We start from the raw sequence: 17,200 nt of genomic DNA on the forward strand, positions 1-17,200 counted from the left end.
AATTTCCAAAAGGCAGCTCTTTAACCCTGGGTTTAGCTTAACCATGGATTAGAGTTGGACCTGCACACCGTCCATGTGGTGTGGTAGGGTTTTGATAACTGCTAGCACCGTTTTTTACTTTCACAACAAAACATGTAAAAGTTATCATGAACACCCCGTCGACATCTTGCTAGCAATTTCAATCCTAGATGGCGGCAAGCAGATGAGCTAAGTGAGCACCATTTTAGGGTTTAAATAAAAGTGAAAAAGATTTTCTCTCCTACTATAAAGGCAAAACTGCCCAGGAAGTGGGTAAAGATGGCAAGTGGCATAATGAGAGGGTCAATGTTTACCACTTTGGGTGGAACGCACAGGTAGTTGCATTGCATGATTGACGGTCCTGACATAAGTAGAAGGGTTACATTACATGGCGATGCGATCGTCATGTGCGTGTATGGTTGCTTTGATGGAAAATGGGCACGTTGTTATGGTGCCAAAAGTAAGGAGGAGGCAAATATATAAGAAAAAAAGATAAAGTTGATAGGTAGATAGCTTGATAATTGTGTCCATATGGACATTTTTATTAAAAAAACTCATGCAGTTTGAAGTTGTTGATTAGGTCAATATTTACGGGGATGATAAATCACGAGAAAATTCGTATATTTTCTAGTTGTCCAAGAACGAGCGAAAACAGGAGACCCGTTCTGAGGGCCCGTAACCCTGTGCCCCCACGCCAGTCGGACTTGTCCCAAGAGGCCCACGAAGCCGATGCAAAAGGTTAAGCCCAGTCCTACGACACATTTCAATAATCTAGTGAGATGCTGGAAAATATCTCACTACTCCAACCAGACACATTTGTATGGAAACGAAAAACAAAACACCTTCAATAATACGCAGAAGAGTTTATTCTGAATAACACAACGCCCATCAAGCATGCTGACTTGCACATTGGCATTCCATTTTCTTGTTATCAACGTATTCATACACCCAGTAGTAGCGTGCTATTCTTGCTCCAATTTTTTTCCTCTTATATGCAAAGGTTGAGATCCCGTGAGATGTGGTTTATGTCACGGTTCTACGCAGCTGATGAAGCTGACAAAATGGGGCTTGTGCACACTGTGGAGCCGGCGAGTGTTGAAGAGCGAAGGCTATCTTTAACTGCTGAAACACACTGTTTTGATCGTGTTGCCGGTGGATGCAGGGCCCTTCTTCTTCTTCTTTTTGTTGGAGAAGGAGTTCGACGGAGGACGTCCGCCGTTGGAGGATGCAGGCGGATTGGCCGGTGCACCGTTGGCCGGGGCGCCATGCGGTGTATAAACACCGGGCGCGGCGTTGGCGACGAAGGCCGCTGCGGACTGAAGATGAGCGGTCGACGGTGTCGCGGTGGGTGCCGTGGATGATGACGTGCCGGCTTTCGCGGCGTGAGCGACAAGCGCCGCCGCAGCCTGCAACTTCTCCGACTCGTTGATGCGATGCTCCTCAAGCTGCAGCATGGACCGCGTCTTGAGGAATGACGGTAGACGGCGGCGAAGTGTGATGTGGGGGATCGCGTGGTGGAGACGAGGGTTGAGGCCGCGGACGATGTTGTAGATGAGATCTTTGTCGTTCACCGGGGCCCCGAGACCGGCGAGGCAATCGGCCATGACCTTCATGCGAGAGCAGTAATCGAGGACGTTAAGATCACCTTGGTAGAAGTTGCGGAACTCGGCGCCGAGGTAGACGGCGCGAGTGTCCTTGTTGTCGCGGAAGAGGGTGCGGACGCCGCGCCATATGGAGTAGGCGGTGTCGTTGTCTTCCGAGACCATGGAGAGAAGCTCGGGGGAGATGCGGTTGTAGAACCACGAGACGATGGCGCAGTCATTCTGCACCCAGTCGCTGTCGCCCTTGGCGGTGGAGCCGTCGACGTGGTCGCGGAGTCCGAACTGGCCAAAGATGGCGGAGAAGGAGCGCGCCCAGGCGACGTAGTTCGCGTCGTTGAAGTCGAGGACGATCGGCACGCGGTTGAGGATGTTGATGCCGTGGACGACGGCCGGTGTGGCAGGTTCAGTTTGGACGCGGAGTGTGTGGGGAAGGCCAGACTCGGCGTCGGAGTTGTCGGAGGCCGACGACGATGAGGACGAGGATGAACTCATGGCGTCGGGGTGGGAGGTTGAGGCAGCGGAGAGTTAGGATCGTGGAACGGCTGATACCATGTAAGAACTGAATAGGAAGAATACAGACGACTCAAGTTGTATTGATCAGGGCTTACGCCTCTTATACATGTACATCACGGCAGTCAGATAACTAACAATAGCTACACTTAAGGAGAGCCAAGGAACGTGCTAACTAGGTATAGTACAGGTCGCTAACATTGCCACAAAAAAAAAACACTGTTTTGAACCTGCTGGTGAACTGACAAGTATACGCTTCTGTAGAGCGACACTGTCAAATGGTACCGACAGATCCTAAGGAACAGCCCATGCATGGCCATTCGGGTTGTAATTGCTGGAGTTAAACTTATGTTTGCATTACTGATGACGCTTCTGTTGCAGGAGCTAGCTTAGCAGGATCGCCACGCTGATTCTACACCACTGAAGAGGCAAAGGAAGGGAAGAATGCGTACTCCGAGAGACCGCGCCCCGATTTCTCCAAATCCCCACCGAAACCTACATCATTCTGTTACCAGGTTAAGAACGCTGGGGTTTGCAACATCAGGCTGAAGACAGCTCCAGCCACACCACCACTGTTCCTTTCCCGGGAGTGTTTGGAAGTGTTCCTTTCCCGGGAGTGTTTGGATATGAGGTGTTAAACTTTAACAGTGTCACATCGGATGTTCGGATGCTAATTAGGAGAACTAAATATGAGCTAATTATAAAACTAATTGCAGAACCCTATGCTAATTCGCGAGACGAATATATTAAGCCTAATTAATCCATCATTAGCAAATGGTTACTGTAGCACCACATTGTCAAATCATGGACTAATTAGGCTCAATAGATTCGTCTCGCGAATTACACTCCATCCGTGCAATTAGTTTTGTAATTAGCCTATATTTAATACTCCTAATTAGCCTCCAAACATCCGATGTGATGGGTGTTAAATTTTAACACCTTGTTGCCAAACAGGACCTGAAGCCAACTCCCCTCAATGGTACGGCGTATTTCAAAAGGACATAGCAATCCCGCCTAGACAAGTTAAACCGTCAGCTTCAAGGGTATACAGAATGACAGAATGTTAAATGCTCCGAGAGTCTGTCTCCTAGATTTCTATCTACTGCTCCATAGCTGTGTCCGGAGAACTTTCTGTATCAATCTCTTCATCTCTTTATCTGCAACAGCTTTTATCTCAGGCACGATCAGCATCACCTTATACACAGGATTGCAGGACCGCCATAGCAGCTTCAGAACTTCAAGATCGCATATAAATTATGCGTAATTTTTCAGGAACGAAACATGTAGATGTTGGCACTTCAATAATCACATGACAAAGTCCACCAAATCAGTCTCCATTTTGCCAAATAAAATTTGACCAAACAGCAGCAAATTCGCGCCTACACATTTCATCCCTGTGGTCAGCAAATTAGAAGACCATCTTCTAGGTTAGTCATGACGCATAGTCAAGTCTTGGAAAACTTTCATGTGATCGATCATGGATCACTGATCATTTTCACGGTGTCAACACATAAACCCTGTGTCATGTACAGACCACATACTCCAAGGCCCCCGCCCCCGCAAACAACCTACCCAGACGAGTTCAGCCAATTACTGAATTCACCCCGTTCTACCACTTTCTGACATCATCTTGCACAAGATCAGAATGCATGACCATTACACATTGGTACTGAACTCTTTTATTCTACTCTGATCAAGTTATCGCCATCATCATGGACTGTTTCAGGTACAAGAGCTACACAGCTTTAACAGACTTTCACCCAGGAATGGATACAAGACAGTCAAGTGAGCTGAGAGGTGATATCCTTGTGTTGGCAGCAAGGAAAATTCAGCTAAGCACAGATACCGTGCTCCAGCCTCTGCATCTTCCTGATCTTCAGTTCTATCCCAGTGAATGCTATTCAGTATCCCAGCACTTTATGTACAAAGAATCCATCATAATGTAACTGTTATTCTACAGTGCGTACATCTTCGTCTTGTATTCGCTGTTAAGTATCTCTTCATCTGAATCAACTGACCGGGACCACGAGCCCCGGGACTGGCTCGCGGAGGCCTTCCTGATCTTCCTCGTGTTCTTCTCGTTCAACCTGTGGGTGATGATGCAGTAGCACATGGAGCCAAGGGTGGTGAGCATGATCACGGTGCCAATTGCCATGGTGCACCAGGCCAGCCACCAGTCATCACGCCCCACCACGACGTATGTCAGTGCAATGAAGGCCACCGAGATGAAGAGGCACGCCAGCCACATCAGCTTGTTCATCACGAAGACCATCCGCTTCTTGGCCTTCTGCTCCACCACGATCAGCGAGGTCTGGACGACGACGACCGCAAGGGAGATGAAGAGAGCCAGGGCGTCGAAGACCAGGAAGACTATGAAGGCCGGGTTGCTAGCAACATATGCTTGTCCCAGGGACATCTCGGGAGGCGCTTGGCTCAGATCCTCTACAAAATTTCCAGGGACGGTGAATATGGCAGCAAAGGCTACGGTGGCGATAAGCACTGCAACAACAGTGTTGGAGTTGATGGCGTTGTTTAGACCACCAATATGGAGCTTTTCGAGTCTCTTCTTGATCTTATGGACTTGCATCTTGGTCTGACGTGTTTGTTTGATCTGGGACTGGACATCATGTCTGATATCACTGACTGTTTGCTTAAGTTGCTTTGCTGAATTCGGAGGATGCGCTGGCTCTTTTGCAGTTACGCCACCAGCCTCCTTAAGGATGTTAACAAGTTCTTCATTGTTCATTTTCTCAGCAATGGCGAATGCAGTCTCTCCAGATCTATTAACTGCATTCACATCGATCCCCTCAACTGATAATAGAGTTTGCACTATCTGCAAAGAAGTACAGTGATATATGAGCCACATTTCAGAAAGCCAAAAATTGATGAGCTTTATGCTCACAACTATCCTAATAAAATAGATTCATTAAGTGTAAGAAGGTACATAGATAAAGAACAATCCAATATGTGATCACCTACAATGATATTCCCCTTCCGACTAGCAACATGCAAAGGTCGGTTCCCCTGTTTGTCTTCGATATGGACAACTGAAGTATCAGGCTTCAGCAACTCGACCACGATTTCAGCATTTTGTCCTTTCGAGGCCATATGCAGTGCCGTTTGCCCCTTCTTGTCAGTCCTTAAACCAATGCTGGGATCCTTATTCAACAATGATCTTACAACTTCCACATGGCCCATTCTTGCTGCTGAATGCAAAACTGTTTTCCCATTATTTCTCGCAATTCTGGCGAGGCTAGCATCCGTTTCCAGTAGAAGATTGACTATATCAACATGCCCCTGAATTGCAGCAGTGTCCAAAGCTGTAGCATTTACAGAATTTGTTGTCATGGCAAGAGCAGGAAAAGCCTGCAACATCTCCTTCAGAACTTCTGCAAAACCAAGATGGGAGAAGATCATTAGCCTGCAACATCTCCTTCAGAAGACAGAAACACTGCATTTCACTGTCCATTAACATGTGTTTTATGGTAGAGAACAAAGTGGGATAAGATCAACTAACCAATAGTCACATAGTCACATCATCACCATGCGCAAAAGGAACACTTGCAACTTATCATAGATCAGACTCACAATACAAATTTCTTCAGACCATGGTTTCAGGAAAAGATTGAGAAAGGATTGATGTTTTCTCTCGGCCATATGAAAAAGATAGTCGAAAAAATTGTTGAATACATCAATCTTAAATTGAGCACATGTGTTTTTCTGAGTCCATCAAGATCAGCACAACTTCTCTGACACTAGACAATTACAGGTATAAATAGGTCAACAGTCAACAGTACAGTCTCAACTAACTGCAACATCATCTGCCCAAATTTTTAATTCCGTTCCATAAACCCAATCATCATTTATATTGACTACTCTGGCTAAGAAAACTGGTTGTGAGAGTGATTTTTTACGTTGACGGCAAGGAAAGGCAGATAACAGTTTACCAAGATGGCCTTGCTTCGCGGCGATGTGGAACGCATCGAAGCTGTTGCTCGCCTTGATCCCGGCCGTCTGCACATCGGAGACCTTGAGGATCTCGCGCACCACCTCGGCGTGGCCCTTCTCGGCGGCGACGTACAGCGGCGTCTCGCCGTCCTGGTTCTGCTTGGCCGCCATCTCCGCTACCAGCGCCGGGTCGAGCTCGGCGAGGATCCTCTGCGCGTGGGCCACGCTCCCGGACCTCGCCGCGAGGTGGAGCGGCGTGTCGCCGCGCTTCCCCGGGCTGTCCCTGCTCCGCCGCTCCAGGGACATGATCCCCCGGAAGCTCTTCTGCTTCTCCATCCCCCGGAAGCTCTTGAGCTTCTCCAGCGCGCCCAGCCGGATGCTGGATTGCCGCTCCATGGCCGAATCCGAGGGGAAACTAGATTGAACCGGAAGAAGGCTTCAGATTGCGATGCCTCGTTCTTGACGAATCCAGGAAACCTCCGCCTGACCAAACTGTGTGCGACTCCTCAACAAACTCCCCAAAAATTGCAACTTCTGCCTGGCACTGCAAAAGAAAAAAAAACATTAGCATTTATGCCCGCTGTTGCACTGTGATCCTGGCTGAGAACAAGAACTGAAATGGACACGAAACAAATAAATTTCAATGCAGAAAATTAGAAACGAAAAGGGAAATAAACGAGAATATTACAGAATCCCATTCCCCACCGAACCAAGAACAGAGAAGAAAGCTCGAGAATGCAAGAAACCAAAGAAATGAAAATCGAATGATTCATCGAAAGATCTCCACCCCCCCCCCCCAAAAAAAAAAAAAAAAAAAAAAACTCACCCTTTCTCGCACCAGCCGCCGCACCCAATGACCCAATGAGGAGCGGAGGGAACAAAACCAAGGTCCTGGACTCCTGGTGGAGATATCGGTCGGAGCCCTCCTGGCTTTTCTTCGTTTGGCCCCTCTCTCTTTCGTAGAGCTCACTTTCAGGCTTCGCCACTTCTGCTTGGCCGCCGCTGATGGGAGAAGACTGTCGAACAAATATGCCAATTGCCTTGCCGGATGAGTCTCCTCTGCAGTTACTGCAGAGAGACTGTGTCCCCGGCAAGTGGGCCAGTTGGCCGGTGGACCCACTGGTCAGCTACACAGTGCCACTGCAATACCTGCAGAGGAGCTGCTTCCCAATTGCCACCCTGACCTCAAGTTGGTAGGGGGGTCCTTTATTTTTTTATGGGAATAAATTATTGCTACTTGGCAGCCTTCTATTGGCTGCAATTTTCCTTTCCTGTCAATGTTCGTTTGTGGTGGTTCTCTGAGGTAGCTAGCTCACATTTTCTCTGAAGATTAGCTGTTGCATGGTAACTATTACAATTAAACAGAAGCTAACTCACAGTTTCTCTGAAGATTAGCTGTTGCATGGTAACTATTGCAATTAAACAGTATCTAACAATGCTAATTAAGCAGTACACAGCCAATTCACAATGTAAAGAAATGGTTTTGACCAGTGTTTGCTGTGTTAGCACACATGTCAGCAAAAACACTACCCGATACTTTTATCACTAACATAGCATAAAGAAAACTTAGTGGGTGCTGGTCCTTTTCACCCCTTTAATCTCCCTTTTATTCCCTAAATCCTTTTACGAACAATCCAACAAAGCAAGGACGTCGCCGGCCGGCCACCATGACATTCACCGGTTAAGGTAAAAAGCAGATAAACAAACTCGCATTAAGAAAACCAAAATCACCATACGTTGCACGTGATGGTGCCGATCGAGTATTGGCTCGCAGCATTATATATCCTGGGCCCACATATCACCGTGGTGAGTGGTGCTAGTAGTAAACTTATGTCCTGGATCTTCGGGCCCCACATGTGTGGGCTCCTGCAGCCGAAAGCCTCCAAGGCAAGATCACTTGGGAAAGAGAGAGGAAGAACGTGGTGGTGGTTTCATGGGGGAGAAGAGTACAAGAATGCATGTAGCTCTCGAAAGGATCTTGTTATGTTTATAGAGGTGAGTAGGCTCACTTTAAAATTTCTGAAAAAACTTCGTAACGGTAGTAGATACGTCGGAACTTCTGACACTGTGCTGGAACTTCCGACACGGTTGGAATTTCCGGTACATAGGTGGAACTTCTAATATCAGGAATAAAGCTGAACAAAATTCAAAAACTAACTTGAATCTGCAGAAACTATTTGAATAAAAAGTTCAGTAATGATGAAGAGAGACCACTGCTGGTGAATTTTATGAGAAAAACTTCACTAGAACGTAGATCGGCATAAATCAAGTCCTAGATCAATAAGAATATGAAGAACTCAATAAGCACACGAGATAAAAGATTTGTTTACCGAAGTTCACTTCCATTAAGGAAGCTACGTCTCCATTGAGCAGCTCACAAAGAGCCGGGTCCTCACTAACCCTTTACCTCTCCCAATCAACCACAAAAGAGGATTGAGTTACTTACTATGAATCCACGAAGTATGGGTGATACAAACGTTTCGGGGTGCACCGCACAAAGAGAGTTTGTACATATGGTTGGAAAATTTAGGATCTTCAACATACACCAACTCGGATAGGGAGCCATTCAAGAATGCATTTTTCATATCCATTTGATAAAGTTTGAAATCATGATGAGTAGCATAGTCTAATAAAATATCGTTTGCATGGATTGGATCGGGGATCCGATGGAGTGAACCGACCCACGCCTATCCTTATTTCGAAGGTTATGTAAAAGTACTCATAATTTTAGTAACAACACAAGCTATGGATATCTGAATTTTGTAGTAGATTGAACACTGCATTATTTTTGCTGTTTACTGTTCTGATGACAACTCTTGCAGAGCCACCTGAAAGCATAGATTTTTTTTTCCGGAGAGGGAGAGTGAGAGATGGGACACCGAAGCACATGTAGATAGGAATTAATGAGAAGAGCATATATGTTTGTGTCCCAAAACGAAGTAATGTGACAGACATCTCCCAGGATCATGTTAAATAATGCTAGGCGCATCATGTGCTGGTGTCCCCCCTGATGAGAGAGCACCTAATCCGGGCCTTTTTTATGCATAGGTGACAGGGGTCATGATGCGCGAGATTAGCCGCACGACACCTAATGCCACTCTGCAAGACTGCAACAATTCTTTAAGGACGCCTGGCTGCTGCCTGCGCCCCATGAGCGCCATCAACAGCAGCAGCATCGGTATAGTATTCAGACACGGGAAAGTCGCCAAAAGCAGCTAATCAGAACCACACGTGGTGCCTCAGCAATTAAGCAACTTGTTGCTTGATCGTAGTCGTAGCAGTATCTAGGATTAAGATAACAGTGTTTATATCTCCTGGATAATCCTGGTAGATCAGCGATCACCGAGGCGTACCTACGGAAGGTGCATGCATCGATCTTTCAAGGAGGAAAAAAACAACACCGTGCCAATTAACTTGGCAGTGGTTTCAGACACTTTTTTCTTTGGATCCATGCAGTGATTCATCATTGCTGTTAAGCTAATCTGAATGGTTAACGAAAAGGTTATGCATTGGATCGGAAGGAGGCAAGGCAAGATTGCACATGCAGGAAGCCAGGAAACGACAGGCAGGAGGAGCGTACAGGGCAAGGGAGGTGCCAAAAGAAGAAGAGGAGGAGGAGGAGAAGCATGGGCCATGGAGCCATGCATGGGTTGCGGTTGGTGGTCTGATAGATGCATGCATCTCGCGGTCGTCAGAAGCAATCAATCAGACAAACCCCCACGTACTCCCTCCACTGACGCTACTGAATCGCGGTGGTCGATCGATTCATCAGCTGTCGAGGTAGCCGACCAACCTTGACCTCCGCGGTTTTGGTCAATTCAGCACGACTCCCACGCCCCCTGTGTTTGCATGGATTGATTGCTTTCTTTCTCTTTTCAATTCAGAATACAGTTGGGTTTCGATTGGATCTGGGTTGTTGGCACTTGCTGTTACAGTCAGTAGCAGGGGCCCTGGGATTAGAGGCCAGTGAACTCCTAATCCTACCACTGCTCTCTACTGCCCCCACTAATCCATGCTTTGCGGCCTAACAAGTCAACGGGGCCAGTCAACTCGCGACGGCCAGTATAAGTGTATAACGGCCTAAAAGATCTTTTCGAGGCTGTCTTGGACAGTTGGATCACCCTACAAATGGCTTAAACTAAACTAAAGGCTTGGTTAATTAGTTAGCAGTTAGATACAGTACTCCTCCTGCATCCCTTTGTTGAATTTGAATGGCATTTACATTACTTTATAGTAAATCAAAGAGCAAGATTCCTCGCCCAAAAAAATTGACAGCAAGACGATGGCGACTGTCAGGATGAACTGGTAAGCAATTTGGAACTGGATACACAGTGCCACAGTGGGTATGGTATGCATATACTAATAGGAAGGCCCCACGCCAAGAGGGGAGCTAGGAAATCATCGGAGTAAGTTTCATGGGCAGTTTGCTTCCTCTCGATGCCTCTGCTCTCCCTCTCGTCTCCTCTCCTCCATGCGATGGAATTGAAGACAGGAACAGGGAAGGTTTGGCCACATCATCACGAGCATGCTGGAAATTATGACTGAGAGACCAAGTTGAGATGAGTCTTTAGTTTATTTGTGATGAGTGATTAACTAGATGATTTGAAGCTTTTCCGGCTGAGTCAATATTTCATATGCGCATGATTATGCTAACGGCTAACCGGAGATATTGTGTTGTGTGCGTTGTGTTGTGGTGTGTGTAAAACATATCTTATATGTTGTGTCTCTTGACTCGTGATGTGCAGGTGTAGGATGCGACATGGCGGTCGATGATACGAGATAAAGATTAAATCCACGCTGTAGTCCACAACAGCTCGGTGTAGATTTAATCTTTATCATGAGTCATTTTCGAGCTACAGTGATGCAATAGTGAACTGATTATTCAAGCATGAGCGAATTATTTGGATATTAATTTATTTGGTTTTGCTTGCTCAAGTGTGCTCGGGAAGTCTTTTAGGTTCTCTTATTTTTAGTGCTCGTTGATGTGTACTAGCTTGTGTGCTTGAGCATTCTTTTGGTTTGAGTTCAGAAGACAACAGCACATATGCACACTTGTGTACATGAGCTATTGCATGCTTTGTCTAGTTAACTTGTTTATTTTCATGAGCTTTTTTGACAGGTTAATTTGATAAGAGTTTCTTAATGTGTGCTTTATTATTTTTCTTCTGCTACGCTATGAACGTTTTCTAATCGTTACCAAGGTGAGCTTATCACGACTTGACTTGTGTCATCTTGACGATTAGAAGCGAGGTATGTTTGGGGTGATAATCAGGATACAATCCTTATTCTCGGAGAAGAATTTTAAAGACTCTCATTCACCCCCTCTAGTCGTCCGGTCCTTCAATGGCTCAATGGAATTCTACGGCTACCTCAACTCAAATTCCTTCCTGATGTGGAAGCACTGTTAGCGAGCATACTACTGGCACGCAAAGCACGTGGGAATAGAATGCGAGGCCCAGTCAGTGAGTGGGGCCATCCTCCAGAGCTTGTTATCGCCGCTATGCAAAAGTCAAAGCTTCTTCCCGTGTATTTTCCTTTTCTTGTCATTTTTCGGTTTGAAGTTTTTACCGGATTGACTGGATGTTGAAGAAGGCCATCGCGGCCTGCTGCTGTACCGAGATTGTGGGCTCTCGCTCCATGCACCTACTGGGCTGGCTTCACTCCTGGCCCGCTTCGGCGGCAAATGGCAAATACTCAAGCTGCTTCTGTAGATCCTCACATGTGACGTCAGTAACTAATCTAATTGTATGAGATGGAAAGTGTATCTTAAGTGATGGCATGGAACCAAAATCCTCGTGAAACAAGAGTTTACACAACTTATCTCTCACCTTAGAATTGGACTGCCTGTACATACCGCTAGCAAATAAAATTGGTAATACATTATTACTTGAAATATTCGAATATTTTGGTTTTGAAAAACTACAGATTGAGTCGTGTATGCATACTCTTAGCGGCTCACGCAACGGCTCAACAGTGCCAGGCAGATCACATGTGCTTTTTGTAGCAAATTCAATTACAGATCTCACAAGAGAAATGGCTTCAAAGTTTTCTGACACACAGTGCCACATCTTCAACCGAAAGTGCTTCTGAATCATGTGGTTGTGGTACACCATCTTGGCTAGCGTGGTCTTGCCCACACCCCCCATTCCAATGATGGGCAGCACCTGAACAATCTTGTGATCTTCCTGGTCGCGCAAGATCTTCACCACCACCTCCTTGTCGTCTTCCCTGCCAATGATACCCAGAGACTCATCCAATGCTGGGTAGGTTTGCCGATACAGAGCTTGCGGTGCCTCCGCACGCTGCAGCAGACCAAAAGTATTCATCTCCGACACCAGCTCGTCAATCTTATCGAGCACGTTCTTGAGGTCCCTGCTCGCCTTCTGATGGAACACAAGCCGATCACGCGAGAAGTAGAGTACCTTTCGTGGCGTGGACTCGCCGGCCTGGGCCTCGCGGCGCAGAGCCTCATATTGGAAGTCATCGAGGACATCATCAGCCTCGTTTAATCTAAAAAAAATCAGCCTCACCGCTGCGACGCCGCCGCATCTCGCACTCGCCCGCGCCGCGCCGAGGGTGCCGCGGTGGCAAAGTCGTCGTCGAGCGTGTCGTCAAGAAAGCGGTACCGTGCAGTACCCCATGCTCACACGCACCAACTACCAAGAATGGTCATTGACGATGCGCGTGAACATGCAGGCGCAGGGCCTTTGGCAGGCCGTCGAGCTAGAGGAGGGCGAGGTCGTCGAGTACTGCGAGGATCATCTCGTGCTCGCCACCATCCTCCACGCCGTTCCACCCGAGATGCTCAGGTCATTGGCGCGTAAGCGCACGGCATGCTCCGCCTCAGAGGCGATTAAGACCGTGCGGGTCGGCGTTCAGCGTGTGAGGGAGTCGACGCCGCCCAGCTGAAGAAGGAGTTCGGTGAGATCGTGTTCAAGGAAGGAGAGTCCATTGACGACTTCGTGCTTCGTCGGCCTCGCCAACAGCATCCGCACCCTCGGCATCGACGTCACCGATACAGAGATCTTGAAGAAGATGTTGCAGGTGGTTCCTGACCACCTATCACAGATCGCCATCGCCATCGAAACCTTCCTCAACATGGAGACCATCGCCGTGGAGGAGGTGGTGGGCTGACCTGACGATGCGTCAGGTGGAGGAACGATACAAGAAGAAGACGCCGCCCGCTTCGCCCTTGGAGCCGATCCGCGACAAGCAGGGTCGTCTCCTGATGTGCGAGGAGGAGTGGCTCGCGCGGCTGAAGCTACGCGCCAACGACGACTCCGGCAGCAGCTCCGGCTCCATCAGCAAGAGACACGGCAAGACGTGACACGGTCACAGCGGCCGCAGCAGCAGCAGCACCTCCTCTTCGTCAAGTAGGGAGGGGAAGTAGAAAGAGCGGCCCGGCATCGACCCATGCCGCAACTGCTATAGAAAAGGCCACTGGGCCAAAGACTGCTACAGCAGGCCCAAGTCGGGCCAAGCCCATGTGGCCCAAGGTGAGGAAGATGAACCTACATTACTGATGGCCCAGGCTGTCGTTTCTGCCAGCTCTACTCCGCCGCCGCAGAGCCTCGTCAATGCCTCTCCTCCACCGCTGCCACCGTGAGCCCCATCACTGGGTTCTTGATACAGGCGTCACCAACCACATGACCGGGGCAAAGAGCGCCTTCTCCGAGCTTGACGCCAGCATCTATGGGATGTCCATTTCAGGGATGGATCCATGGTGGAAATCGAAGGGCGCGGCTCCATCGTCTTCAGCTGTAGGAACGGCGAGCACCGCGCGTTGACCGGGGTGTATTTCATACCCCGCTTGACGACGAGCATCATTAGTCTCAGACAATTGGACGAAGTCGGCTGCAAGATCGACATTGAGCATGGCGTCCTTAGGATCTTCGAGCAGGGCCACAAGCTGTTGGCCTGGGTCAGGTGCTCCCCAGCTCGGCTGTACCTTCTGGAGCTCAAGATCGAGCGCCCGGTGTGCCTGTCTGCCAAGAGCGAGGAGCATGCTCGTTATGGGTACCTCAGCTTCTAGTCGCACCGCCAGCTCGCGCATCACGGCATGGTGCGTGGGCTGTCGCCCCTCGATCAAGTTGACCAAGTCTGCGACGCGTGCCTGGTCGGCAAGCAGCGGTGAGCTCCCTTCGCCGAGCACGCGCATCGTCACGCCACGAACGCCATCGAGCTCATCCACGGTGACATCTGCGGCCCAATCACGCCTACCACGCCCAGCGGTAATCAGCACTTCTTGTTGTTGGTTGATGACATGAGCTACTTTATGTGGCTTGTGCTGCTTCCTAGCAAGGACTAGGCGGCGTCGGCAATCAAGAATTTTCAGGCGGCCGTCGAGGTGGAGACTGGCTGCAAGCTGAAGACCCTCCGCACCGACCGTGGGGGAGGAGGGGAGTTTATCTCTGTCGAGTTTGGGCGCTACTGCGCTGAGCGCGGCATGCAATGGCAGCTTACCGGCCCCTACTCTCCGCAACAGAATGGGGTGGTTGAGTGCCGCAACCAGAGTGTCGTCGCCATGGCGCGTTGCATGCTCAAGGCCAAGAGCTTGCCTGGCTACTTCTGGGTGAGGTGGTCGGCGGTCACCACGGTGGTACATATTCTAAACCGAGCTCCGACGCGCGCACTCGACGGCAAGACTCCCTATGAGGCATGGTACAGTGAGTGACCGCCGGTGCACTACCTCCGCATGTTTGGCTACATCGACCACATGAAGATGACGCGGCCTCACCTGAAGAAGCTTGACGACTGTAGCTCTCCGATGATTTTCGTCGGGTACGAGAACGGCTCCAAGGTGTGGTGCTTCTTCGATCCAAGTTCTGGGCGCATCACAGTGTCCCGCGACATCATCTTCGACGAAGCGGGGCAGTGGAAGTAGGAGGAGCATGACTTCAACGCTGGACACTGCGACGATGAGCCATTCACCGTCGAGTACGTGATGGCTACCATGGCGGGCGCACTTGATCCAGATCAGGGGCTTGCGATGCCACGCATCCCCTCACCAGCTGCACCAGCGTCTCCCATGCCAGGTCTGACTGAATTTGTCTCACCTCCATCCGGGCACCTTGACGAATTGGATGCAGATCATGACAATGACGTGCTACTCCGCTTCTGCGCCCTCGACAACGTTCTCGGCCCAGCGACTCCACCCGGCTTTGCGCCCAGGGTGCTCGACGACGAGCTCCACTTCACCTCTGCAGAGGAACCCAGCTCCTTCCGCGAGGCTGAACAAGAGGCATGCTGGAGAGGGGCCATGATCGAGGATGTGAGGTCCATCACCGACAACAACACCTGGGATCTCGTCGACCTTCCACCTGGACACCGTGCAATCGAGATCAAGTGGGTCTACAAAGTGAAGCGCGACAAGAACGGCGATGTCGTGCGGCATAAAGTGCGTCTGGTGGCGAAAGGCTACGTGCAGCTCGTCGGGATCGACTACGATGAAGTCTTAGCGCCTGTGGCCCGGATGGAGTCAGTGAGGCTCCTGCTCGCACTGGCGGTGCACCAGGGATGGGATGTCCATCATATGGACGTCAAGAGCACCTTCCTCAACGGCAAGCTCAAGGAGGAAGTGTATGTCTCCCAGCCCACAGGTTTTGTGGTTGCCGGCGCTAAGCAGAAGGTTCTGCGCCTTCGAGAGGCGCTATATGGCTTGAAGCAGGCACCCAGGGCCTGGAATGCCAAGTTCGATGCCGCCATGGTGTCACTTGGTTTCTAGAGGAGCAGCTCGGAGCACGATGTGCACACGCGCACGAAGGAGTCCTCCGCGTCTACGTCGACGACCTCGTGATCACTGGCCACGGCAACGACGAGATTATGGCATTCAAGGCTGAAATGAAGACAATCTTCAAGATGAGCGACCTTGGCTTGCTGTCCTACTACCTCGGGATTGAGGTGAACCAAGGGCCTGCTGGGATCACTCTCTGCCAGTGCACGTACGCCGACAAGCTCCTGGAGCGCAGCGGATGTAGAGCTGCAACTGCGCAGCAACTCCCATAGAACCGTGACTCAAGATGGGGAAGGAGAGCAGGACTCCTGAGGTGAACGCCACGGAGTACAGGTGCATAATCGGTGGGCTTCGTTACTTGGTTCATACCAGACCGGACCTCGCATTTGCAGTGGGTTTCCTGAGTCAGTTCATGGAGAAGCCGCATGAAGAACACCTAGCCGCGGTGAAGCGAGTACTCCGGTATGTTGCTGGAACGCGTGGCTATGGGCTGCGCTATGTGCAAAGGGAAGACCAGGCGCTGAAGCTAATTGGTTACAGTGATGCTGATCTAGCCGGTGACATTGATCAGCTCAAGAGCACCAGCGGCATCGTCTTCTTCCTTGGCAACAACCCCATTACCTGGCAGTCGTCCAAGCAGAAGGTCATGGCTCTTTCTTCTTGTGAAGAGGAGTACAACCCGGCTGCAAGTGCTTCATGCCAGGGCGTCTCGGTTGCTGAGCGACTTCGTCGGCTTGGAACTTGGAGCGCCAGAACTCAAGGTGGACAACATGGCCGCCATTGCACTCAGTAAGAATCCTGTTTTCCATGATCGCTCCAAGCATATAGACACAAGTTATCATTTCATCAGGGAGTGCATCGACGGGAACCGCATCGTCATCGGGCATACCTCCACTGAGAAGCAGCTCGCTGACATGCTCACCAAGGCGCTTGGGCGCGTTCACTTTCAGGAGCTTCGTGCTGAGATTGGCGTCGACGACATCTTAAGTGACTCGGTCAAGGCTTAGGGGGGAGAAATATTGAACATAACCCGTTGATCGAGTCAAGCTCTTGTATATAGCTCTGTTTGTTAGTTTTTCTGTTAGTGTGTTAGCCTGACGCATGCCGTGTTCATGCGGGGCGCTTTCCGTTTTTCTCGCGTCGAAGGAGCAGTGAGCGGCCGTGCGTGAATCGTGGGATGGCACGATCATTAGTGGCGTGCGTGCCGCTGCTGGTTGTTAGCTAGTTTGTTTTATAAATTGCAATGAAGATAAACAGAAAAGCTGCTCAGTTTTCGCAGCACCAAAACACCTTGTTTCAGTGAGTTCTTGAGTGCTCGTCTCTGAGCTCGCCGGCAACGAATTTCTGGCGACCTCCAACATTCACCGTGGGCGTGGTGGATGGGTAAGCG

General features: G+C 49.6%; 3 protein-coding genes across 3 annotated transcripts; 1 reads left to right on the forward strand and 2 right to left on the reverse strand.

Annotated features, from left to right (window-relative positions):
• Positions 1–3,785: 3,785 nt before the first annotated feature.
• LOC117861216 (uncharacterized) lies at positions 3,786–7,095 on the reverse strand. The gene is made up of 4 exons (XM_034744738.2): positions 6,904–7,095; positions 6,077–6,621; positions 5,109–5,518; positions 3,786–4,962 (listed from the first exon to the last, which is right to left on the reverse strand). The coding sequence occupies exons 2-4, from the start codon at positions 6,471–6,473 to the stop codon at positions 4,084–4,086; spliced, it is 1,686 nt and encodes a 561-aa protein (XP_034600629.1). The 5' UTR covers positions 6,474–6,621; positions 6,904–7,095; the 3' UTR covers positions 3,786–4,083.
• Positions 7,096–11,734: 4,639 nt separating this feature from the next.
• LOC117861977 (putative disease resistance protein RGA3) lies at positions 11,735–12,667 on the reverse strand (the record flags this gene model as incomplete). The annotated part of the gene is made up of 3 exons (XM_034745484.2): positions 11,735–11,816; positions 11,906–11,921; positions 12,037–12,667. Coding segments are annotated over 3 exons (729 nt in total), but the record flags the coding sequence as incomplete, so codon positions are not given.
• A 3,429-nt stretch (positions 12,668–16,096) lies between these two features.
• Positions 16,097–16,817, forward strand: LOC117861979 (secreted RxLR effector protein 161-like). The gene is made up of 2 exons (XM_034745485.1): positions 16,097–16,522; positions 16,632–16,817. Exons 1-2 carry the CDS (start codon positions 16,097–16,099, stop codon positions 16,815–16,817), a joined length of 612 nt encoding a protein of 203 aa, XP_034601376.1.
• The last annotated feature ends 383 nt before the right edge of the window (positions 16,818–17,200 follow it).

Source organism: Setaria viridis, chromosome 6 (assembly GCF_005286985.2).
Source record: "Setaria viridis chromosome 6, Setaria_viridis_v4.0, whole genome shotgun sequence".
NCBI classification, from domain to species: domain Eukaryota; kingdom Viridiplantae; phylum Streptophyta; class Magnoliopsida; order Poales; family Poaceae; genus Setaria; species Setaria viridis.